This window comes from Anomalospiza imberbis, chromosome 1 (assembly GCF_031753505.1).
Source record: "Anomalospiza imberbis isolate Cuckoo-Finch-1a 21T00152 chromosome 1, ASM3175350v1, whole genome shotgun sequence".
Lineage (NCBI taxonomy): Eukaryota > Metazoa > Chordata > Aves > Passeriformes > Viduidae > Anomalospiza > Anomalospiza imberbis.
Genome location: NC_089681.1, coordinates 120,065,306 through 120,087,798, shown reverse-complemented (window position 1 = coordinate 120,087,798; position 22,493 = coordinate 120,065,306). Strand labels below are relative to the sequence as shown.

General features: G+C 39.6%; 2 protein-coding genes across 3 annotated transcripts in view; both read left to right on the top strand.

Moving 5' to 3' along the window:
* Positions 1 to 542: 542 nt before the first annotated feature.
* On the top strand, positions 543 to 8,373 carry FAM221A (family with sequence similarity 221 member A). Of its 2 annotated transcripts, XM_068208771.1 has the most exons (7): positions 543 to 674; positions 2,255 to 2,428; positions 2,895 to 3,085; positions 4,573 to 4,779; positions 5,601 to 5,711; positions 6,385 to 6,473; positions 8,170 to 8,373. In XM_068208771.1, exons 1-7 carry the CDS (start codon positions 619 to 621, stop codon positions 8,230 to 8,232), a joined length of 891 nt encoding a protein of 296 aa, XP_068064872.1. In that variant the 5' UTR covers positions 543 to 618; the 3' UTR covers positions 8,233 to 8,373. The 2 variants fall into 2 exon arrangements, with proteins under 2 accessions (XP_068064872.1, XP_068064861.1); XM_068208760.1 differs by lacking the exons at positions 5,601 to 5,711; positions 8,170 to 8,373 and having other exon boundaries at positions 557 to 674; positions 6,385 to 6,595.
* Positions 8,374 to 12,803: 4,430 nt separating this feature from the next.
* STK31 (serine/threonine kinase 31) overlaps positions 12,804 to 22,493 on the top strand; it is a 28,474-nt gene continuing 18,784 nt past the window's right edge. Inside the window, 7 exon segments of the mRNA XM_068187703.1 lie at positions 12,804 to 12,826; positions 14,000 to 14,085; positions 15,082 to 15,118; positions 15,905 to 16,025; positions 18,088 to 18,169; positions 20,390 to 20,502; positions 21,318 to 21,509. Coding sequence (XP_068043804.1) covers positions 12,804 to 12,826; positions 14,000 to 14,085; positions 15,082 to 15,118; positions 15,905 to 16,025; positions 18,088 to 18,169; positions 20,390 to 20,502; positions 21,318 to 21,509 — 654 coding nt within the window.

The following is a 22,493-nucleotide window of genomic DNA, read 5'->3' as shown; positions in this document are numbered from 1 at the left end:
GGGCAGAACTGTGCCTGTGTACTAATTAGCGTGACAAGAGAGAGGTATGACTAGCAAATAGGGGGCTGAATACTAATTAGTAGAAAAAGTAGGCAATTTGTAGCCAATGAATGCCGATGCCTTTGTTAAAATGTAATCAATAGTGTAAAGTTTTGATGACCAAGCCTTTTGTGGGTTGCCACCTAGCTCCCTGCTTTGCGCAAACCGGAATAAAACAAAGCAGGGCCTCGCCCCGCTGTGCGCCCGGTAACGACAGCGCCCCGGCGGGGACAACACGCCGGCGCGGGGCTGGCCGTGCCCGCGGGCCCGCACGCACCTCCCGCATCGCACGTTCCTCAGCCGCCGGTGCGCAGCGTGCTGCGGCGAGCCGCCCGCCTCCCCTCCGCCTGCCTCCGGGCGCCTGCCGCCTGTCCCCCGCCTTCCCCCGCCTGTCCCCCTCCGTCCCCCACCTCTCTCCTGCCCGTCCCCCGCCTTTCCTCCGCCTGTACCCCGCCTTTGCCCCGCCCGTCCCCGGTGCCTCCCGGTGCCTCCCGCCCGCCGCACCCCGTGCGCGGGCGCCGCCCGGCGCGGCCGGAGCCTGCTCGTCCCCGGCACCGTGCCCCGGGCGGCCCAGCGGGCATGGAGCGGCTGCCGGTGGAGGCGCAGGCCCTGGAGGAGTACGCGGAGTACCGGCGGTGAGCGCACAGGGGCGGCGCGCTGGGGTCGCTGGGGCGGGGGACGGGCGTTTCCAGCCCTGTCGCATCCCCTGCGGCCGGCCCGCGGCCCGGGATTCCTCCCGGAGGGATGCCCGCCTCCGGCCCTCCTGAATTGGCTGCTTCGGGGTGTGCGGCGGCTTCGTGGAGCCACATGCACCGCCCGCCGTCCACTGTCGCAGTCGGAGGTGCCGTGGCTGGTGCGCCCTGGTGAGGACGCGCTGCAAGCCTCGGCTGTCACCGGTGAAGTCACGCATCGTCCCTCGCATCCAGGGCAGCGTGAGATGTGCTGTGAGAGGCCACCTGGTCTACCAGTGCCATCCCTGCCCACGGCAGGGACGCTGGAATTAGGTGGTCTTTAAGGACCCGTCCAATCCAAACCATTATTTGATAATCTGCCAGCCGTACTGCTCTTTCAGAATACGAGGAATTCTGTGCATCATGAGTTCCACGTTTTGCATTGTACAAATCCCTTACACTGCTGTGTGTCTTTGCCAGTCTTGTCAGTGGTCCTCTCGAAAGGCTGAACAAAAATAAACACAGTCGTGATGCTGAGATGAGATCTTAATTTAGTTTAGGAAAAGCTCGAGTAAAACACCAGAGGAAGGCACAGTGGTATTTCTTACATAAGATGTGCAGTGAGGCAGTGGGTGTTGGCTGGGTTGACATGCAAATGATAGCATTGTGTTGGCACGTTATTCTGGTGCTGAACAGTGCTGGCAGTGCACTAATCCACAGAATATTTGACAAAGAATCACTCATTCGGCATGTTTTAGCATATCCAATAAATAATAACTGAGATATTTACAGACATTAATAAAATCGGTTTTAGCATAGGTAAGTGCTGCAGTTAAGTCTCAATTGTATTTTACATATTGTATTTATTGTCCTTAATTGTTTCCATAAATGCAGAATTTGGGTGCTGCTCCAGAGTTCCAGCTATTCAGTGACCTTGAATTTGAACATAGTGATAGTTTAATAAACAAATGGGCCTGTCTGAACTGAGGGATACAGCCTCCACCAACTTCAGCTACAGAAACCAGCATAGTCTTCTTGCAAATCAGAAGACAACTTGGATGTGTTGTTTGTTGCTTTGATGACAGTGGGGTTACCTGCTTGCAGGTGAATACTCAGATTAGACTGAGATTAATCTCCTGATACAAGTTAGCAGTACAGTTGGGTGTAGATGGGTGAAGTGACTTGCTGGAAGTCAGTGAAGAAGTCTGAGGCAGAGCTGGTTGGTTACATGACCCTTGATGTTCATTATTTTTTTTTTAAATCAAAAAGCACCCCTGGTAGTTTGCTGTGTTAATTTTTTCCTTCTCTCTTAGAACTGGTTTTCAGTCCATCAGAGCAAATTTTTAAAAAAGAGCATTATTCAAAAAATATTCTCCAAAAACCAGCTATAATCCTGTTAAATTATTAGAAGAGTAATATGAAATACAAGATTTGTTTTGCATTTACAGAAAAAATTTTGTTATATATTATTTGAAAAAAAAATCTGAGAAACCTACTTTTATTGTCTTCATTTTCTTATGGCTTTTTTTATGCCATGCATACAGAATTGTAGGTGATGATGATGGAGGAAAGCTCTTTACTCCTGAGGAATATGAGGAGTACAAAAGGAAAGTATTACCAGCTCGGCTACAGAACAGGTTGTATGTGAGCTGGAGATCACCAGCTGGCATGGACTGTAAGCTTGTGGGACCAGAAACACTGTGCTTTTGCACTCACCGGTGGGTAGCTTCCCTCCTTTCACACTTCAGTATTTTTAAAAATCAGGAAAATGTGAAATAATCCCAGACACATTACAGTAGCACATTGGCAAATTTATTTAAGGTTTAAGGGTTGAGAAAGTTAGGTTTTAAATAGTAACAACTGTTTGTAAATGCAAATGTCAATATATTTTTGAGACCAAAATGATTTTGTAGTCTCAGTAAGTTCAGCTGCAAGGCATGAGTTAATGTAGATCAGACTGATTCTGGTAGTGCTCTCAAAATGAAACATAAGGATATGTGATATTTATGTAATGAATAGATGTAAAACCACCTGCTATCATGCATTTAATTGAAATTTCACAATTAAGAGTAAAAAGTACAATTAAAGCTACTTCAAAACAAAACTTGTGAATAGTAAGCCTTTCAGGTAGTTTTCTGATAAATACTAACAAAGTTATAGAAGTCATTACCTTTCCTGTTTTAGGTATAAACAACACAAAACAGACTACGAGGTGTTTCCCAAGGAGCGCCCTATCAGCGTGCCTTGCAGAGTGAGACGTTGCCCGTGCCAGTCCTACCAGTTTGTCCCCCTGAACGGCACCCAGCCCGTCCGCTGCCGCTGCAAGCACTTCGCTGACCAGCACAGCGCGGCGCCAGGCTGTCCCTGTACCTCCTGTAAGTCAGCGCTGTGCTTGCGGCACTCTCTGCCTGGAAATTCAACGGGAACAGCGTGTGAGGGTGTGCGTTCTGCCCAGGGTATTTATTGGGTGTGTGCTGCTCTTGTCACCAATACATGTTTTCATCCTTGAGGAAGGATGAAAAGTGGGAAGGAAGACCTCGCCTTTTGCACAGGAGGGTTTAGAGCAACATCCTTAGTTTCCCCAGGCCCTGTGAAGGAGTTTAAATCCCTGAATGCTTCAGATAGGTGCTTACGGAGACAGATGCCTCAAGTTAGACAGTATGAAAGCACCCTGTTTGCAGTTTGTCGATTCAGCTGCATGCACGTGCCTTTTCTACCTGAACTTGGTAGCTTGGGAGAGAGAGAAGCTTTGACCTCCATTTCTCTTGCCAAGTTGACTAGAACATTAATATGTTTTTATGTCTTTTCTCAAGTCAACAGGAAGTACTACTCTGTTCCCAAATAATTCTATTGCTAGCACTCTAACAAAGTGGTTCATGACCATAGAGATTGTGGATCTAGAAATGCAAATGAGAATGGAGTTGCAGCAAGATCTTAGAAAAGGGATGAAGAGGAAGCTTACTGCTGCAGTTGTTTGAGGTTAATGTTATGAAACAACAGTAATTATTAACCACAGGAAATAAATAATGCATAAAGATGTTTTAGTTTGAAACCTCAAATTACATAAGATGAAGATTTTTTTTTGCTGGAGTTCTGTACTGTTATTAAATTTCTTTCATGGAATGTCTCTATTTTGTACAGAAAAAAGTGCAAACAGCTTTTGCTGGTTGAGAATCATATCCCACAGAATAAACCATAAAATATCTACATGACAGCCTTTCAAGAATTTGCACTAAGTAATGTGAAAATCTTAGATGTGCAGCTGGGTAATTCAGACTGAATCCATAGAACACAGTGTTTTCAATATTAATATATATAATGCCTTTTGCCTAGTGTTTCTTAAAAATACCAGACACTTCTGAGGGCTTCACAGATTTTGCAGTGAAGTGCCAAGAATTGCTTCTATTTTGGACTTGTTTTGTTTTAATGTAATGGTATTAGTCTTGTCCTGTGTTGATAAATCTAATGTGACAGATAAGTTATGACTGAAAAGCTTAACTGCTTGTTGCTCTGTATATATTGCATATACTGTATTATGTGTCCAAATATAGAGCTCTGTTACTGAGAAGTGCCCAAAATAATTTGAAAAAACCTTTAACATTTTCATGAATGGGATCAACATATTACAAAAGACTTAAAGAAATTTTTCATCGTGCTCCACAAAATGAACTGTGAGCTGGGAGCAGGGTCATTTGTATAATTAAACATTTGCAACATCACTTCCTCAATTTCTTGGTCACACCATTGCTCCAGAGGGGCTTTGATGACAGTTTTAGATGTAGCTAGGTCAGACAGGTGGATACTTACATACAGCTGGATGCTTAAATCCCATCACCATCTCACTCATTTATTTGTTTCCTAGGTTCCAAGTGTTCAGGCTTTCACAGCTGCTTTACCTGTGCATGTGGTCAGCCAGCATACTCTCACGAAACAGTTGTGGAAACGAAAGAGGAGCGCTTAGCCCAAGGAAAGCCCGTGGGGCAGGATGTTCCTTACGCTGCCATGGGAGGACTGACTGGTTTTAGCTCACTAGCAGAAGGCTACATGAGGCTCGATGACAGTGGAATAGGTATGTGCAGCTGACCTGAGAGGAAATTTTAATTCTCCGCCCAAGTTTTGAAAAGCACTAAATCAAAATAGAGTTTCAAAGTTTGAAGGCAAGTTGGATGAATAGAACTGCAGAAAGACTGTTCCTTTCCAGCTGTCCTCAAGGCTTTAAGGGATCACATTGTCCTACTCACTGTTGTGAATTGAAAAAAAAAAACCCCTATTTTTCAGCAATTCTGGTGTTCAACCCAGTTGTTTCTGCTTGAAATGCAGCATATCCTTTAGAGAGAACCTGTAACTTCTAATACTTCCTGTAACCCAGTACTTCCATGTTCTATTTATGTTAGTCCTTTAGCCTAATACTGCCCAGGTATTTCTTGGTTATATATTTACAGCATTTTTGTTTCCAAACTCAAATGTTAATAGGTGTTCAGCATAAAAAAAAGGAAGGAATTGGTAGAGCTTTTTAACAGACATGTTAGTTGGTCTTGATACTTTTTCTGCTCTGTAATTTTGTGTCATTTAGTAACGCACATGTTTTGTCCCAAAATACTGTTTTATCTATTATTGCCACATACCAATTATTTATTTTTTAAATTCTGATCTGGATTCCTGAATTTGTCTGAAGTGTAGGAAGTAAAACATTACTGTAGTAATTGAAGAAACAAAGCTTCTCAGTGCCTTTGAAGCCATCCTTGTAATGCTTTTTTTAACTCTAGTTTATGGGGTCTGCGCTGAGAGTTGTAAATATCAATCTGTAACCTTGTTTTGACCCCAGAATGTGTAATAGGACTGTATCTCCTGGAGTTAATTATTGTTTCCATTCAACTTATATTCTGACAGGTGCTCCTTCTGCTGAACTTTTAGAAACCCCCATCACTAGCATGGATCATCCATTTCTAAAAGCATTTCAGGGGCCTTCGAGTTCCACTCAAACCATGCCACAAATGGCAGGTGATGTATAAGTAGGGTAATACTGTTATAAAAAAAGCACTTAATATATAATTAATTGATTTTAGTAATGAATTGAAAGATGCTCAGGGCATTAAAATGATTATTGAAGCTTTGCTATGTGATAAGTTAGTACAACATTCGTGTCCTTCAAATGCTTAGAAAAACGTAATGCTTGTTATTTTTGCTTGTGATGTGTTTTTTACCTGAAATTATTTTTTGTTAGTGCTTGTTATCTTTCCCATCAATGGTTACACTGCAACAAATGGTGCCACATATTCACTGGATCAGATTTTAAAATTCTTAATTCCTCTTAGAAACTCATCATATCTGAATGGGTTGTACATATTCAGCACAATCCTGTGAAACTGCCTTCTGCCAGAAAGCTTTCTCTACATGGGATTATGGATCACTTACACTTATTTTATGTCCCTTATTTAGTACAAAAATTTACCAATTAATATAACAGTTGAACGCCTTTAAATCAATTTATAGTAGGTGCAAGCCTAGACTAAAAAGGTTTCTCTTTGGTTTCAAATGCTGTGTTTTGTACTTGCCTATAAAGGTGAGTTCCCATTTTAAATGGGTTTTGCCAAATGTAAAACTTAACTAATGGAATAACAAGTATCATTAATAAAAAAGTGGTTTTGTTTTCTGTTTATGTTTTCTTTTTCAGGTAGTTCAAGTGCCACAGGGCAAGTTTCTCATGGAAAACAATCAGAAGCTGATGACATGGCTTACTTTGAAAAACACTATCAAGAACGGGCAAGTTACTACCTTTATTGCTTAATTTAAATACACTTTCACAAGAGGATGTCTAAACCCTATAAATGTATGATTTACGTGGCATATAAATGCATTATATAGTTCCTTCTCAATTGCTGAGAAAGCTAGCTTCTTAACATAAATTTTAAAATACATTTATGGGCTACTACAAGATTTCAGAGGTCAGTCATGTGTGGGATGGCATTTACCTTAACCAGGCAGATTTTAATTTAGGGTAACTATTACAGAAAACCAAAACATTTTACTATGTGACAGAAAGAAACAACAACACAGAGTCACAGAAACTCCTCTGTGACATTTAGGATTGTGTGTTTGCCACCTCACTTATAAAATTTTATAATGCTCTTTTTTTTTAATGACCGTCTGTGTAAGTTTGGCTAAATTTGCTCTGTCTTTCTTAGATGATCTGTATCACTCAGAGGTGCCTCCTCCACCACACAATCTTTAGTTTCAATGCCCTGTGGTATAGGTTATTCACATGTTTAAATACCTATTCTTTTCTCACATTAGCCCTTTAGCTCCACCATCTCAGCTGAAGTATGTCTCGACTGTTTATGAATTCTTTTGTAAAACAATGTTGCATAATTAACTTTTAAAATCTAAACTGTTTTGCTATTTTGCTTGCTGGCTTGCAACAAGGTGTTTGTTAAGGAGAAAGCTGTTCTAGCTTTGTGAAATTCCAAACAGTTTGTGTTGTAAATTATCAGAAAATATGGACAGATGTTACAAATATTACATTGGTTAATAGAAAACATCAAATTCAAATTTCTCAATTTCTTTTTCCCCCGGAGATTTTATTTTCTTTGCAAAAGGTAATTGAAATTTTAGATAAAAACCTCAAGCCTCCTAAGAGAGAAAAGTGTTTTAAAATGCATTTTTGTGTAGACCAACAACATTTGCTTAGCCGTGAGTTCATCCGTAGACATCCCAATAAGGTCTTGTTTCCATTTGGTATTATTTGATGATGGGAAAAAGCATGTTAATTCTTTTTTTTTTTTGCATTTTTAATAGCAGCAAAAGTCTCTGCATCTCTTTTTTATAATTGCTCTAAATGTGATTTCATTCACTAATGTAACAGTACTTGAGAAAAATCATAGCTTCTAAAACCAATGGATATATTTGTTTGGATAAATAGTCTTACTATGAAATGACAGAGTGAAATGTGTATGTGTTGATAAATTTTACAGTGCTACAAGAGCCTGTTGTGTAGAAAAAATCTTATGGGAGGAAGTTACGGCCTTGTGGGTCAGGGGGGAGGCTCTGAGATGAAGGTTCAGCACCATTCCCATGTAGTTTTATGTGTGCTGGTTCATCTAACTGTGTCTGTTAGACATCTGCAATAAAACTGCTCCACCTTTCATTGACATAGAGATAAATCCTGAACATTCCTGAGGCACACTGGCCTTGAGGGATACTCTAATACCTAAACAGCCATTATCAAAGATAAGGCAGCCTGGTTTCAATAGGGGAGGAGCTGCAGTGCCATGGAAGTGCTCCTTTGTTTTGTGGTGCAAATATGAGCAGTGCTAGGTTAGGATAATAATGTTGTGTACCTTTCTCCACTGCATGTATCACCCTGGTAAATTTGTGACTGGATCTAGACATTTGATATTATATTGTTAGCCAATTTGCAAATCAATGTTTGAACCACTGCTGGTGTCTTTTTTTGTTACAGCTGAAAATGGAGAAAGCTACTAAACGGAAAGAGAGGAATCCAGTGCCATCAAAGAAGCCATGAGATTAACAAATAAATATTTATTATTTGGCACATTGTTCATTATTGCATTGAGTATTTTCCTCTGTGCCTACCCGCAAACCTGTATTTATTAATTTATTTATTCTGTTGTTTTGCTCCTTTGCTGAAATTAATTTTTAATCATCTCATAATAAAATTGGTTCTTTAATCAATCTGTTTCTAATCTCCAGGATTGTTACACAGATAGTTCTTTGAAAATGGAGAAGCATATTTAGAGGGTTGCAGGTCTGAGGGTTTAAGCTCTGAGAGTTTAAGGTTGGAGACAATAACCTCGTGTTTAAATATTAGGTTGTAGGAGGGCAAATAAAAGATATGTCTTAGACTTTTATGATACATCTTCTTTATTTGTAGAGCCCTTTAAACTCATCTTGGTTATGGATTTTATGTGGTGAGATTTGTTCTGTTAATATTGACATTTTAATATTTTCTTTGAATCTTTTTCCCCTTTCTGTTGATTTCATCTCCTTGACATAAAATTCAAACATATCCTTCTTCTCTCATACTTCTGTAGGCTCTGTTCTTGCCATCATATAAATATTTTTTTTAAATATGACATTCTGTACACTTGCAAACCCATTTCCACACTTATGAGCTACATGAAGGGATCCTACTTGTATACTTTATCCCAGATTTCTCTGGTGGTACTATTCTCCCAGTTCTGTTTGTCTGTTACTGTCCATAACAATTATTACACTAAAATTCTGAAAACCTTAAGTGTAAATGGATATGTTATTTATAGCATGTAAAGCAATAATTGCATGCTGTTTGGTACAAACTTATTTGTCCAAAAAATTAATCATGTCTAATCCAACACAGACTAAATCACCTCAAGGAGATGTGCTTTTGCATTCTTTGTCCATATTCACAGCTGTGGCAATGTGTGTTTTATTAAAGGTAGTGGACAGGAAAATATAAAATGTAGTGAATGTGTGGTGGATGAATTCTGCAAAGCAGCACAGCACGAACTTGGTACAGAATAACTGGCAGAGAGTGCAGCTTAGGAGGCAAAAGCAGAGCCTGAGTTAACTGTTTCTGCTTTGAGAACAGAGAGGTGTAAGTCAGTTTGTTCTTAAAAATACCTGGAGGTGTCTCTTGGACTGGAGGCTTTACAGGAGGTGTGTGTACTGAGACTTTACAGCAAGAGCTGGGAGAAGCCTACAGAGCTTTGTTTCCCATTGGAGAGAATGCCTCCATGTGCCCGATGGGCAAAGGAAAAGAGGTGAGTTTGAAGGCATTTACTGCAGGGCAACTTGGTTTTTGTTCAGATATCACCTGTGGTGTGAAGATTCACTTTTAAGAGAGCCTTTTACCTTTAACTCTGACCTATACTGCCATTACTACAGATGCCAATCAGAGAGGCTAATCTGTTACTTTAATTTAAATGCATGATACATCTGTCTAATTAATGTTTTTAAAAGTGTCTAATTAATGTTTTTTAAAGTACCTTTACTGTTAAATTCTACAGTTACATGCTGCTTTCGCCCAATAAATGAAAGCACTCATTTGAGCTCCCTTTTCTGGTCCTGGCAAGCAATCCATTCTACACATCCTCTGCTTGGTTAGGAAAATAAATGGGGTTTTCACAATGTAATCACAAGAAACCAGCAAATACAAGTAACATTCACAAAGAAAAGTGAAAAAAAAATCCATTTTTCAAAGAGATTATCACAAGCTTAGTAGTGGAATTTTACTCTAGTTTCCTACTTACCCCTGTTACTATACCCATAAGGGAATGCAGTACTGGAAATGCCTGTGTGTGTTGCAGAAGTGAGCTTTCTCACAGCAAAATATTGTTAAAGAGAGAGGTTCTGATAGTTACAAAAACTTTTATTTTGTGTTCCTTTTGATAATGAGAACATACCTTTTAGGAAATAATATATTGATATACATTTTGAGTTGACAATATTTGTCTGTTTTAAATGTTAGCTCTGCAAAATTCAGTCCTACTAAACTGTACATTGATAATCAAAAACAGGTTTTATAAAAGTAATTTTAAAAAATATGCTGTGCTTTACCTTATTTACTGTTTCCACTCTAAGGATATAAAAAGTTATTACATTTATTTAGCGATATCCTTTTTATTTGGAAAACAGGTTAGATCATAAACATATAAATAGCATTAAATACTGCTTAGGAGTTCTGACTGCTTTTCACTCACGTTGATGATGTCCAAGAAAAAAAACTTGCTTTCCTTACAAGAAGGCAGGTTTTTGACTTAGTATTTGCATATTGCTTTTTTTCTGAAACTTTATTGATGTCTATACATGAAAATCCAGGTACAGTATATCTCATAACATTGCTGCCTGTGAAAACTGGACACTGATGTCATATCTTAAGTGAAATTTGAATTTGTCCTAAAAAACAAAGAATCGTTTTGCAGGATCCATATTGCAACCTCCAATTCTATTCAAACATTTCTTTATACATCTGTTAGAAAATATTTTTTTTATTTATAAAAGCAGAGAGAAAATGCTAGTACATGTGCCATTAGCAGTGTTCATTAAATAAAGAGCTGGGTTTAACAGGTACTTGCTGGTGGTTTGTTTTCTTGAGAGCAGCCATGAACTTTGAACAAAATATCCTGGGACAGATAAGTTACCAATTCATCTGTGTGATTTATTGGGTGGGTGTATATCTGTCATTCAGCTGGAAGCATTAACTGTTTCTGACCCTAATCCAAGGGATCAGGCACAGGGAAAAGGGTTTGTTCTCATGCACATGAGTGCTCTAAGCTGTTAAAGCCTAATTGCACAGGCCCTGGGCAGTGCTTAAGCATGTCTTATTTTTAAAATAGCTGGCCTTCAAATCAGTATTTTTCCAGTATTCTAACATTCCTAGAGTGTACAACAGCATTTTTTCACTAGTTTTGATCATCCTGTGGAAAGGCTCAGATGTCCTTGGCTGTTAGGATAGTGGACACTGCTCAGTGATCCTAAGTGGAGAGCCAGGAGCTTCTCCCTGTTCTGTGTGCTTCTGCTGCTGAATATAAACCACATCTGTCTGTCTCAGTCTCGGGAGCGAGGGGAATACCACGTGTGAATTCACAACCAGTGATGGCATCCGTGCAGTGACTTTGTCAAGCTGTCAGTGTCTTTGCAGCATGTTGTGCATATTAAATGACTGGCAGGTCTCATGATTGTATGAGCCTCCCTAGAAGTAGTTTATAGCCATGCAAGTAGGGATAGCATTAGTTCTTGGCACAGATATAATTGAAAAAAACAACAAAGGTTTTCCAGTCTAGAAGACCTCGCACAGGTGTACCTGTTATGGGTTTTTTGTAACTAAATATACTATTTTTGCCTTGAAGCCTACTCTTGCTTTGGAGCATTTAACGTCTCTCTTCTGGCAGAAGGAATCATTATTTGCTTAACACTGGTTTTAGCTCTGAATTTGCATTCACTGTACCCATGTCTGGCATGGCTGGGCTCTGATCCACAGGCTCCTTCAGTTACCTCCCTAGAGAAGCTCCCAGGCTCAGCCATAACCTGTCACCTGCGTGATGCTGTGTCACAAACAGAATGGGAACCTCACACAAACTTTATTAGTCGAGTCACAAGGTGCAGAAAGGACCCTCTTGTTTTCTGAACTCCTCAGAGAGGAGTCTAGGTGTGCTGGATCCAATCTTAGCCCCAGACTGAGTCAACACTTCATGTCTAAAGGATTATCCAGGTGTAATCGAACCTTTGTACAACTTTGTTCTGCAGAATTGAAGATGGCAAACCAGATATATTGATATAAAATATTTATTATTATAATTATTAGACTAAAATTAATTACTCAGAAATTAATCAGTAATTAATCAGAATTATATACTCCGCAGGCAGAAGCTACAACTATTAGCATAGTCTAATTCTCTATTTTTAAACAAGATTGAAGCAATTAGGGGAAAGCTAGCAATAAGTAGAGATTGCTGTTACTGACTCATACCAAAGACTGTAGGCAAATCTCTTTTGCTCATCCTTGAGGAATAACCTTGAGGGGCATCCCCAACCCAAGAGAGGATCTCCACACACTCTCCAAGAAGGGGGATGTCAGAAGACCCTGCCATTGAAGGTTGGGACTGCTCAGTCAGATGTCTCCAGGCCAGCTGTGTCAGTCCAAGAGGTTCAGATGAGTTATCAGTAGTATCACTTTTTGCTCTTTTGTTAGGCACTTTACCAGGCCAGCTACATCTTCACCTCACTCTCGGATGTTTAATTTTGGAGCTGATGAGTCAGTCTGCTTTCAGCATTATTCAGCACCAAAAGCAGCACGGATAACTTTGCAAATGGGTGTTGTTCAGGTTGTTTTACCCCATTCTGGGCAAAGCATCCTGTTACACACGGCTGAGCACATTCAAAATTATTTGATTCTAACTGAGGTGCTTAATCTTATCCTCCCTCACCCAGCAGGTTTCTGTATATGTGAGAACAAAAGATAGCATTTAATTTTGGAAAAATAAAAAGAATCTAATTCAGATTTCAGAATTTCAAGTATTGTTGTTCCCCTTCAAACTGCAATCAGTTATTCTTTTCTGTAATGTCAAAAAGAATTGTTCATCAAATGAATACATGATGAGTGAGAATGTGTTACACAAGTAAGTTTGTAGCTATGCTTTCTTGGATATTTGGTAGGTCAAAAAATAAATAAATTGAGGGCTAAAATATTTGCTGTTGACTGAAGAATACTGCAGGAGTCAGCTGGAGTCCTGCTGGGAGTGCATCTCCTGCCCTAAAAGCATCAATTTTTATGTAGATGGGCAGGAGGTTGTTGGAAGGGGGGAGTGAGAAAAAGTAAAAATACCCAAATGATGAACAGTTTTCTTTAATGTGAGGGTTGCAGCAGGGAGAGGGGAAATGCAGAAGGATTACCACAGGTTGCCTTTCCTCTTTGGTCTGCTGGCTAATTGGTGTGTGCATATTGGTCAGAATCTGTGTAGCTTTGAGCCAACTGGAGGAGGCAATGCTGCTTGTCTTGTCCCCAGTAGGAATTTGGGGAGGTGGACCAAACTTTATTCATTCTACTTATGGAATAACTTTTTCTAATAAACAAGTTGTGCGGGTTTTTAGATTTAATAATCATGGGTAATTCTCCTTTGTCTTCTTATTCTGGCATTGAGACTCAGTCAGAGTGTTTTATTTAACATTTTAAGTTACAGAGTGTAGGAGTGTGCTTCTAAGGTTATCAAAATATTCAGTTACACAGGTATTTTCTTTCCAGCTCTGAACTCTGGATCTTCTTTGAATTACTGGTAGAATGTTGTCTACCAAAAGCCATATTTCTGGAATTGACCTTGTTTTACAATGGTTCAGATACTAAGTTATAAGAGGAGAAACCATGCTTCTCTCAGCCAACCCAAAACCCAAGTCTTTCATGTAAAGAGAATGAGGAGTATGCCAGAACAGCTGTCTCCTCTGATTAAGGAGGGAAAGAGAATGGATACCAGATGCATGCTTGTGAGGAAGGATTGAAAAGTAAGATCTGCGTAATGCTAGCTGGTAATGAAACTGTTAAAAATGTTCATTGTAAACTATTCTCTAAGGTACATTACCTGTCCTGATCTGATTCATTAACTCTTGGAAGAAAATGAGAGCAGGCTTGCGAGTGCACCTAAAATTATAAAGACTGAAAACTTAAGGTGGGGCATTACTTGTCTCAACAGCAGTGTGACTGTTTTGATTTACTTTTTGGCTGTTATAAGCCATCAAGCACCTATGAAAAATGACAGCTAATAACTTGTATGCTCTCTCCACACTTCGAATGTCAGCAGATGTAATGGCTTCTCGAAAACAAGTTGTGCGTTGACAAAAGCTTGTCCTCAGACTAATGCAGCCTTTGGCAAACCTGGCTTTAGTAAGGTAAGTAGTTTGTGTATGCGTGGAGTTTGGTTTTTTACCTGGATGTAAAAGCTCTAATTCTATGCAATTATTTTTCAAGGTACTTACTTGATCTTTGAATATGTCGTGCCTTATATTCTCTTAAGTTCTCTTTAAGTACTTTTGACTCTCCTAAAGAAAATGCTTATTTTGTGCGAGCAAGTCTTGCTGCACTTCACATTCAGTGAAATTATGGAAACAGTGTTTTGGTTTTTTTTAACACTCAGAAAGTACTACAAGAAGGTAATATACAGAATGCTGAATTCTCTTTCTTTGTCCAGTATGCATTATGGGCTTTCTTTAACTAGAGAGCAATGCTTTTTTAAAAGAAGTGGTTCTTTGCTCCATCTCAAGAAGTGAAAAAGATCTTTTAAAAACCTGTAATGTTGAACGTGCTGGACAAAATACTCTTGAGAAGACAACAAGGACATATTTAGTAGCAGTTCTATGACAAGCATAAAAAGGATGATGGCAGCTTTTGGCTTTGTATGTGAACTACTGGTGGTCTTGCCTATAACAAACTAAGCCAAAATTAAAATTTTCTTCTTGGAAAGGGACTTGGTAAAGGACTTTCTACATTCTCCTTGGAAAAGAAAGAAAACAAACCTGCACATTTATTATCTTCCTTTGTCATGTGTATGGAGATGTTACTGTCAATAAAATGTTGAAGAAACACATTAAGAGAAGAGCCATGTGAGGCTGCTATGTAATGTGTTGGTGTTTTTCTAGTCACAAAGCTTTTATGTTTTTGAAGCATTAGCATATATTTTTATGAGACATAAGATGGCAAATGCGTTTTTTTTTGGTTTGGTTTTTTTTTTTTTCATAGTTCTTTGAGGATAATTACAGGAAAATGTAAAAATAAGATCTGTATTCCATTCCACAAATACCAGTTTGAGGTATGCTTATATTTTCATAATGGCATTCTTTATCTTTTTTTCCCCTTATTTCCAAATTCCTAATTTCCTTAATTTCCAAATTTATGATGGCTGTTTTTCTGAAGGCAGATATTGGTACAGCAAGAGATAAAAAGCAGTGAATAGGCAGGAACTGTTTAATTGAAGTTTTTAATTATATGTCAGTTCTACATACAAAATGGTAGTAATAAATGAATCTTTCTCTTTTTGAAACCTGCTACGTGAATGAATTTTAAAACAGTGAATAATGTGTGATACACATTCAAGTGACCTGTAATTTTAAAAAACTGTGATGAAAAGACTGGCAAACATGACATATTTACAAAGTGCTGTTTGTACCTCTTGATGAAGAGATTCATGAGCGATAGTTAAGGTTGGTAAGAAATGTAATTTCATTTCAAAACTCCTGTGTAATGAAAATGGTAGGCTTTGTGCGACATGTGAGCACTGATGGAAATGACCTGAAAGAGCTGCTAATCAGCATTAGGAGACTGATACAGAGGGCTAGTAGCTCCTATTTAAAATGCTCATGTCTAGACAGGTCCTTTGGCATGGAAACATTAGATTACATTGCTGGTCATGAAGAAAGTCTTCTATATTGTTTCTTAATTGCAGTCTTTAGAGAAAAAAGTTGCCACCAGAGATCTATTCTGTTACTTAAAGTTTTGTCAGTAAGCTTTTAGACAGATGCCACTGTAAGAGATTTCGCTCAGTTCCTTCCTCTGAAGGGCATCTGGCCTTAGTATGGAAGATTCTCACCTCTGCAGCATGCTTATGTTCTGGTAGTTGTCAGTGCACATTTCTGTAGGAGGTTTGCATAATCTCCACTGGTTTGTATGTTATCTCATTAAGCAGTATCAGTGACTGTGGGAAGACTTAAATTCTGACTAGACCAAACACATTTAAAATTCCACCAAACTTGCAATGTCCAAGTGTTGATGAGAAGTACAGGCTCTGGGCACTGCAGGTACCAGTTGGTCTGAACTTAAACAGGTGTGACCAGGTGAGTAAGAAATTTTAAAGCATTTAGATGTGTAACAGATGCTTCCAAATACCAGTACAGTGTTCCCCAGAGGATTCTGTTTAACTGAAAGCAGGGTAGGCTGGGAAGGACTGTCTGACCTGTTGCCATGGGCATACTCTAGAAATTAAATAGTTTTGTCAAAAATGCTTCAGGTTGTGCTGGGGAAGTGATTTTTCAAGTATTATTTGCTTCAGGTCTATTTCTGTCTGACCCAAGTTCTTTCTGGTGCCAAGGAAACAAAGCACCTCTGCTTCTTCCCCTTCTGAGGAAAAAAACCACCTCCCTTGGTCACAGAACCCATGATAAATTCAGGTGCACCTGTGAGCTGCTTGAATGCCTGGGTGCTGTGCAAACTTCTGGTCAAAAGAGAAAATAGCAGGTGGGAGTAAGAACCCTGTTGCCCCTGGCCAGCACTGAGCATGAAAGGCTCAGGAGCTGATGGCAACAGGACTTAAAAAAGCTTTGAGCCCTTCTGAGGTACACTGGTGACTCTTGGACAAGGTCTGCTAATGTCAGTCTCCCTTTCTGGGACACCTTTCACAGCCTCTTCAGGGATGGGCACTAGCACTGCCCATGCTGCGCTAGCCCATGGCTTGGGAGCAGAGGCTGCCGGAGGAGGAGGCAGGAAGCTTTGTCCAGCTTGCCTGGTCTATCCATCACTGTTATAGAAGTGGTTCCAAGATCCCTTGTGCATGGCCTCATCCCTGTGGTCCTAAACTGCTAAATGTGATTACTTAAAACAGACGAAAATCTGTTGTCAATTCCCTGGAGTGTTGTGTTTGCTTATTTTTTCTATTTTTAAATTTTTAAAAAAATCTTTAATAGTTTTTATTGCTTGAGGTACCTTTTAATTTGCTTTCTTTGTGTAGCTTTCCAGACCTGATACCTTCCACTCTTAGTTTTCAGCAAAACTAGTTTGTTTTCAGAAGTGGTAGGGCAATAAGAGGAAAACCCTGTTAATAAAAGATTATTTTCTCCCAGATATCCTGCAAAGGTCTTGAGTGCATTCCCCACTCTTTCTAAACCTTTTTTTCTTTGATATTATGATGAAACTGGTGGCTGCCAATTCTGGCCTTTCCCTATTTCTGAATGAATAATTTCAGTAAACACTCTGAGTAGCTGTCAGCTCAGAATTTTACTGAAAACCACATATTTGGCCCAAAGTATGACAGCGGAATGTCATAGGACACTTGGTATAAGTGATCTGATCAGTTTAGTTGCTGGGATGGGAGTATATGAGAAGATGGGAGTGAGTATCTAAAATATGAATTTTAATCCCTGTCTTTTCAGCATCAGGTAGTACTGGTACTCAATAGGAAGAAGATACATGTGGGTGTGTGTCCGTGCTGTGGTGGTGGGAATTAGGACATGAATCTATAGAAAACCGTTCATTAGTAGGGCTGCTGCTTGGAGAGCTTTCCATTCCTCATTTGATTTCCAGAGACAGATTGTTCTCATGTAGCTTAATGCAAGATTTTGAAAAGGAAGGGGTAGCAGCTTGTAAATAGAGGAGAAGATACCAAAAAGCTTTGTTGAAAGTGAAGGCTGCAGGACACGAGGCCTCTAAGCAGATTTTGCAGTGCTGCTTGTTTTAGCATCCGTGTAATTTCCATGGGCTTGTCCTCGAGGCTTTTTGTAGCCATCCCCTCTTCATTTATCCCTATTAAAACCTCACTGTACACAAATATGGATTGCAAAAGCATACTTGCCTACCAGGGCAGACATATTACGGTGGTTTAGTCGTGTGGGAATGTAACAATGTGTGCTTGCATGAAATAAAGCCAGCTATCACAGTTTGAAGCAAGCTGTTAGGGGATAACGGCATCTCTGCAACTTGTAATTACATTGACAAGAGGAGTGCGAAGTGTGCAGATACAGCTGCTGTCAGAAATCTTTCTGAAGAGATTGTCCTGCAGTTGCTAGGATTGCCATGGCAACAGGCTGCTGAGGAAAACGCTTGTGGGTGGGAAAAGCGGTACTTGGCATGCAGAAAGTTGAGATGGCGTAAGGAGTATAATGTTCTCCAAAAAAACTTGTTTAGGATTTGCTAATGTTCTATAACTTGAGCTTTTGGAACACGTTACTGAATCGCCTGAGGGCACAGCCCTCCGCATACCAGCAGAGTATCCAATTCTGGTTTAAAGTCAGATCATTCAGGCAAGCCTGTGCTGTTAACAAATACTAATATGACGAGGTGCTCTTCAAAACAGTCTACATTTGTAGCAAAATGCCTTATACTGAATTATCTTGATACTCTGATCTGCCCCGTTTTTTGAGTTAGAGTTGTGAACCTGATTTTTTTTAAAGGAAGAGGGCTTTTTGGTTTTTTTGGCACACGGTGTCGAGGTACTTTTATGTACAAAGCTGCCCTGACTGGCCTGAGCAGGGAGCAGCCAGCAGGTTCTCTGCTCCATTTCTGTATGTTTTGCACATCACAGGCATTTTCGGGGCAGCATGCCCGGGGAGGAAACAAGAAGGATGTAACCAAAGCCATGCAGATGAGGATGGAGTTGGTGTGGGGTGTAGTGGAGCTTTGGTAGTATCATCACAGTACTCAGAGGTAGATTGCTTCACATCACTCTTTTTTGTTACAGAAACAGCTTTTAGGGTAGAGATCCCAAACACCAATCCAAACATGCTTTGGCTTGTTTAGTAGATGGGAGATTTGAGCTATAAGGGACCTTGGCTTTCCCAGGTCTTGTATTATAAGTGTGTATTGTAAGATGGTTTTTGAATGAAAAAGAATTTTGACTTAGTGACTGGGAAAACACAATGAGTTTTCTGTAATTTTTTTCCCCTGCATAGAGGGAAAACCAGATTTCTGTGTGTTTGGCTAAAAGTTCCCAAGCATCACAGTCATAGCAGATGTGGAATTTTAGAGTATTTCCTTAACTGCTGCCTTATAAAAAGGATGCTTTTATTTCTTCCTGGCACTATCTGAGAAGCACAGTATTTATTAATAGTTACTGATACAATTAAAAAGGCAGTGAATGGTTTTAAGTGTGATAAACAGCAGAAATATGAAGGGATTGTGTGAAAAGATGTTATGTTTGCATGAATTCAGAAAAATGTTGTACAAACAACAGATATGAAAGGAAAATCTGTCACTGTGGAAATCCCTTTGACACCCCCAAACCTGAACTTGCATACAGCAGTTTCTTCTTCTTGCAGACTAAAATTAGTCAAAACCAGCTTTGTTACTTGCTTAGCTTTTCCTAGAACATCTGTTTCTAGATAAACCAGACTGTCATAGCCTGGACCCTCCATCCACTGAAGATACAATGTTTGTGCACTTCTGTGCAAATTAAATTTCCACAGAACACAGCTAAGAAAAAATATTTGAATGTAAGGAAATCTAACATACAGTGTGATGATTTCTTAAAAAGACTGCTTTCTACAAATTTTAATTACTATTTTGTGTTGAATGCAAGTAAATTACTTTGAAAGAAAAGGTGGATATTGACTTCAGTGAGAAAATATTTGCTCACTCCTAAAAACACTGTGGTAGGCAATGATTTATTTGAGAAGGGTAATTTGTGGTGTTGGTGGCTTTGAGGGGTATTTAAATAAAACACTGTCATAAGACTACAGGTGCACATATAAAAATACAGAATTATTGAAATCCTTTTTTTTTTGTTTTGTTTGTTTGTCTGTTGGTATTTTTAGTTTTGTTTTTTGTTTTATTATCATAGAAGTGAGTCTGAAAGGCTACAACATTTAAAGACTGTTTCAGTATCTAAGAGGACTTCATAAAAATATCTTGGTGGAATGAGAGCAAGAGTTTTAAAATTTAGGTTGCTCCTTGAGGGATATAGCCTGATGTGATATTTGGGCTTTTTTTTTTGGGTCAAGAATAATCCTTATTCTGTCTTAAGAATATTCCTTGTAGGAAGGTCAGCCTGGCTGTACACAGAGTGAGAGTTTTGCTGCACCACTTTGAGGTATGGCAGTGATGGAGTGAGGAGTTTAACAAAGCCCTGGACTTGATCTCCCTGAACTAATGGGTAGGAATATTCAGCCAGGGAAGAAGAAATTCTGTTTTCTGGAGACCTGCTAGCAAATGGGGAGTAGTTGGAGAAATGCAGTACTGAAATGAGAGGAAGGAAATTAGCCATTAACCTTTTTAAAACTATTAAATAAAATGATTCTCATTTGTTTGTATGTCTTTCTAGGCATTTTTTAATGTTTTGAAGAGGGCCAGCTTTGTGTGTGTTTATCTCAAGTTTTCAGAAGTCTAAACTGTGGTCTGTGTGTTAGTAGCACTGGCTGGCTGTTGTGACTCTTGATGTATCTTTCCCTGGCTCTGTTGAAGCACTGCTCCAAAAATGATAAATAATTCATAGAGAAGGAAGCATCTAAGAAAACTGCTGAAAGCTTTGAACAAACCTTACATACTTATATTAAAATAAAAACAAGAAGTTTGGCTACTAGGGCGAAAGCATCGGAAAAAAGCCAGGTATGTTTTTTTTCCTAAAATAGGACTATTAATCACTGCCTTGCTTATCTTTCGAAGCTATGCCTGCTTTTTTGTTTCCCAGAAGTTTAATTTTCTTAATTTTCTGAGAAAAATGTAGTGTTGCATGTATGGAGAGGGGAGTGTTTCCCAAAAGCATGGCTGAAACCTGATTTTTTTTTTTGTCAGCTCCTTTTGGAATTTGCATTATCTGCGTCTCAGTGCTTATCAGATGACTCCAGTTCCCTTTTGCCCCTTTACTGGAAGAGCTTTCAATTCCACCTCCAAGGAAGATGCCAATCAGTAAATGCACCTAGTTGCTAGAGGTAACTGGGTAGTCAGAGCTCCTTGGGTGTTTGTATGCCTGTGAGAGATGTATCTCTTTGAGTAGCCCAAATTACTTTTCTAGTTTTAAAAGAAAAGACAAAATTGCAGTGGGAAGAGATTTGATATAGAAGTGGCTATCAGCTCCTTTGAGAAGAAAAGTGTATATTGGTATATGTGTTGTGTGAAAGATGAGTTTAAAAACTACCAAGAGAGGAAATAGGACAAAAGGGAAATTAGGAGCAGGAGGGAATTGCCATGTACAGCCTGGTCAATACTGAGGTATAATGAGTGTATTTTTGGTCCTTCCACATTTCTTAAAAAAACCAAACAACCAATAAATGACTTAACAGCTGAATGAGACAAATTGCTGTTCCTACCTTTTGAAAGAAATTAAATTATTAGCATAGCAGATGCTATCTGAAAATCTGTATGTTCAAGGGGCCTGAATAGAGTCAATTTTTAAACTGCTTGGGTGGAAAAAAAAAAAAAAGGGTAAAATTTTGTTTCCTCCTTACACCTTAGGCACCACAAATAAGAACAGTCATTTTGGGGAGCACTTCTCACAAGCCATAAAAGTGGTTACAGAAGTTTGACTCACTGTTTTGTGTTCCTTGGAAAAGATGCAGAAGACCTGGACAGAGAACAACTTAAATCAAATAAGGATTCAATTATGCAGAAATGTGGTATGTAATTATTTTTTTCTTAGAAATCAGAATTTAACATACTTTTTTAGCTTTATACATGTAGCTGGACAGCTTCAGCACTGCATGAAAACATCTGTTCTTCGCTGGATAACATGAAAGGCTTTGCCACCTTTTCCACAACCAATGCATTTGTGGAGTTTTACTTTTTGTGTGTGTTAAACCTAGACTTTTTGACACCCTTGCTTTTGTAAAGAAATGTAAGGAAATCAGAACATGGTAACTAAAAGATTTCTGTTCTGTAATAGCTAAGAACCGCTTCAGCCCTGCAGCTTCAGTGCCTGTCTTCAAAAGCAGAAGGGCCCCGCTCGGAGGGCGCTCCCTCCCCTGCTGCGGGTGCGCGGCGCTGGGAAGGTGGAATTGGACAGGGGGAAGCTGCCACCTAGCGCAACTTCTCTGCAGCCACAGAGCCGAAGAAACCCGCCTGCATGTGCTGCCATAAAGCTGTGTGACGAGGATGGGGCTGTGCTGCTTTTGGGAGCTTTTGGCTCCCTGGTCGCGGCAGGCGCCGTGGAAAGGCGGGGAGGGGATGGTGGCTGCGCATCTGGGACAATGCCAGCAAATACGTTGTGGCTATTTTCAAGTATAACCTAAACCACTTTAAAAGTGTTTGCTTGAGAAACTTTGCTGCTTTATACTGAATTTAACAGCTTGTGAAGGGAAAACATCTAGAGCATGGCATACATTCGATTGCTGTTGGAGAGAAGAAATGATTTCTTTTGCTAAATCCCATTTTCAATGTTTAAACTTAATAACACTGAGGTACGTGTTAATGAGCAGCTGCATTTTTAGTGTTGCATCCTGCATGGGGGAGTAGTGTGTAGAAGTATCTAGGTTGTGAGAAAGGGCTGTTTAGGGGTTGACTTTCACAAACTTTACTGATCCCACGTGAAATAGTTGCAGTTGCAGTATTCTGGTGATCACAGGGGTGAATGAGCCCAGTGGGGTCCATAAGCTGTGCTAAAC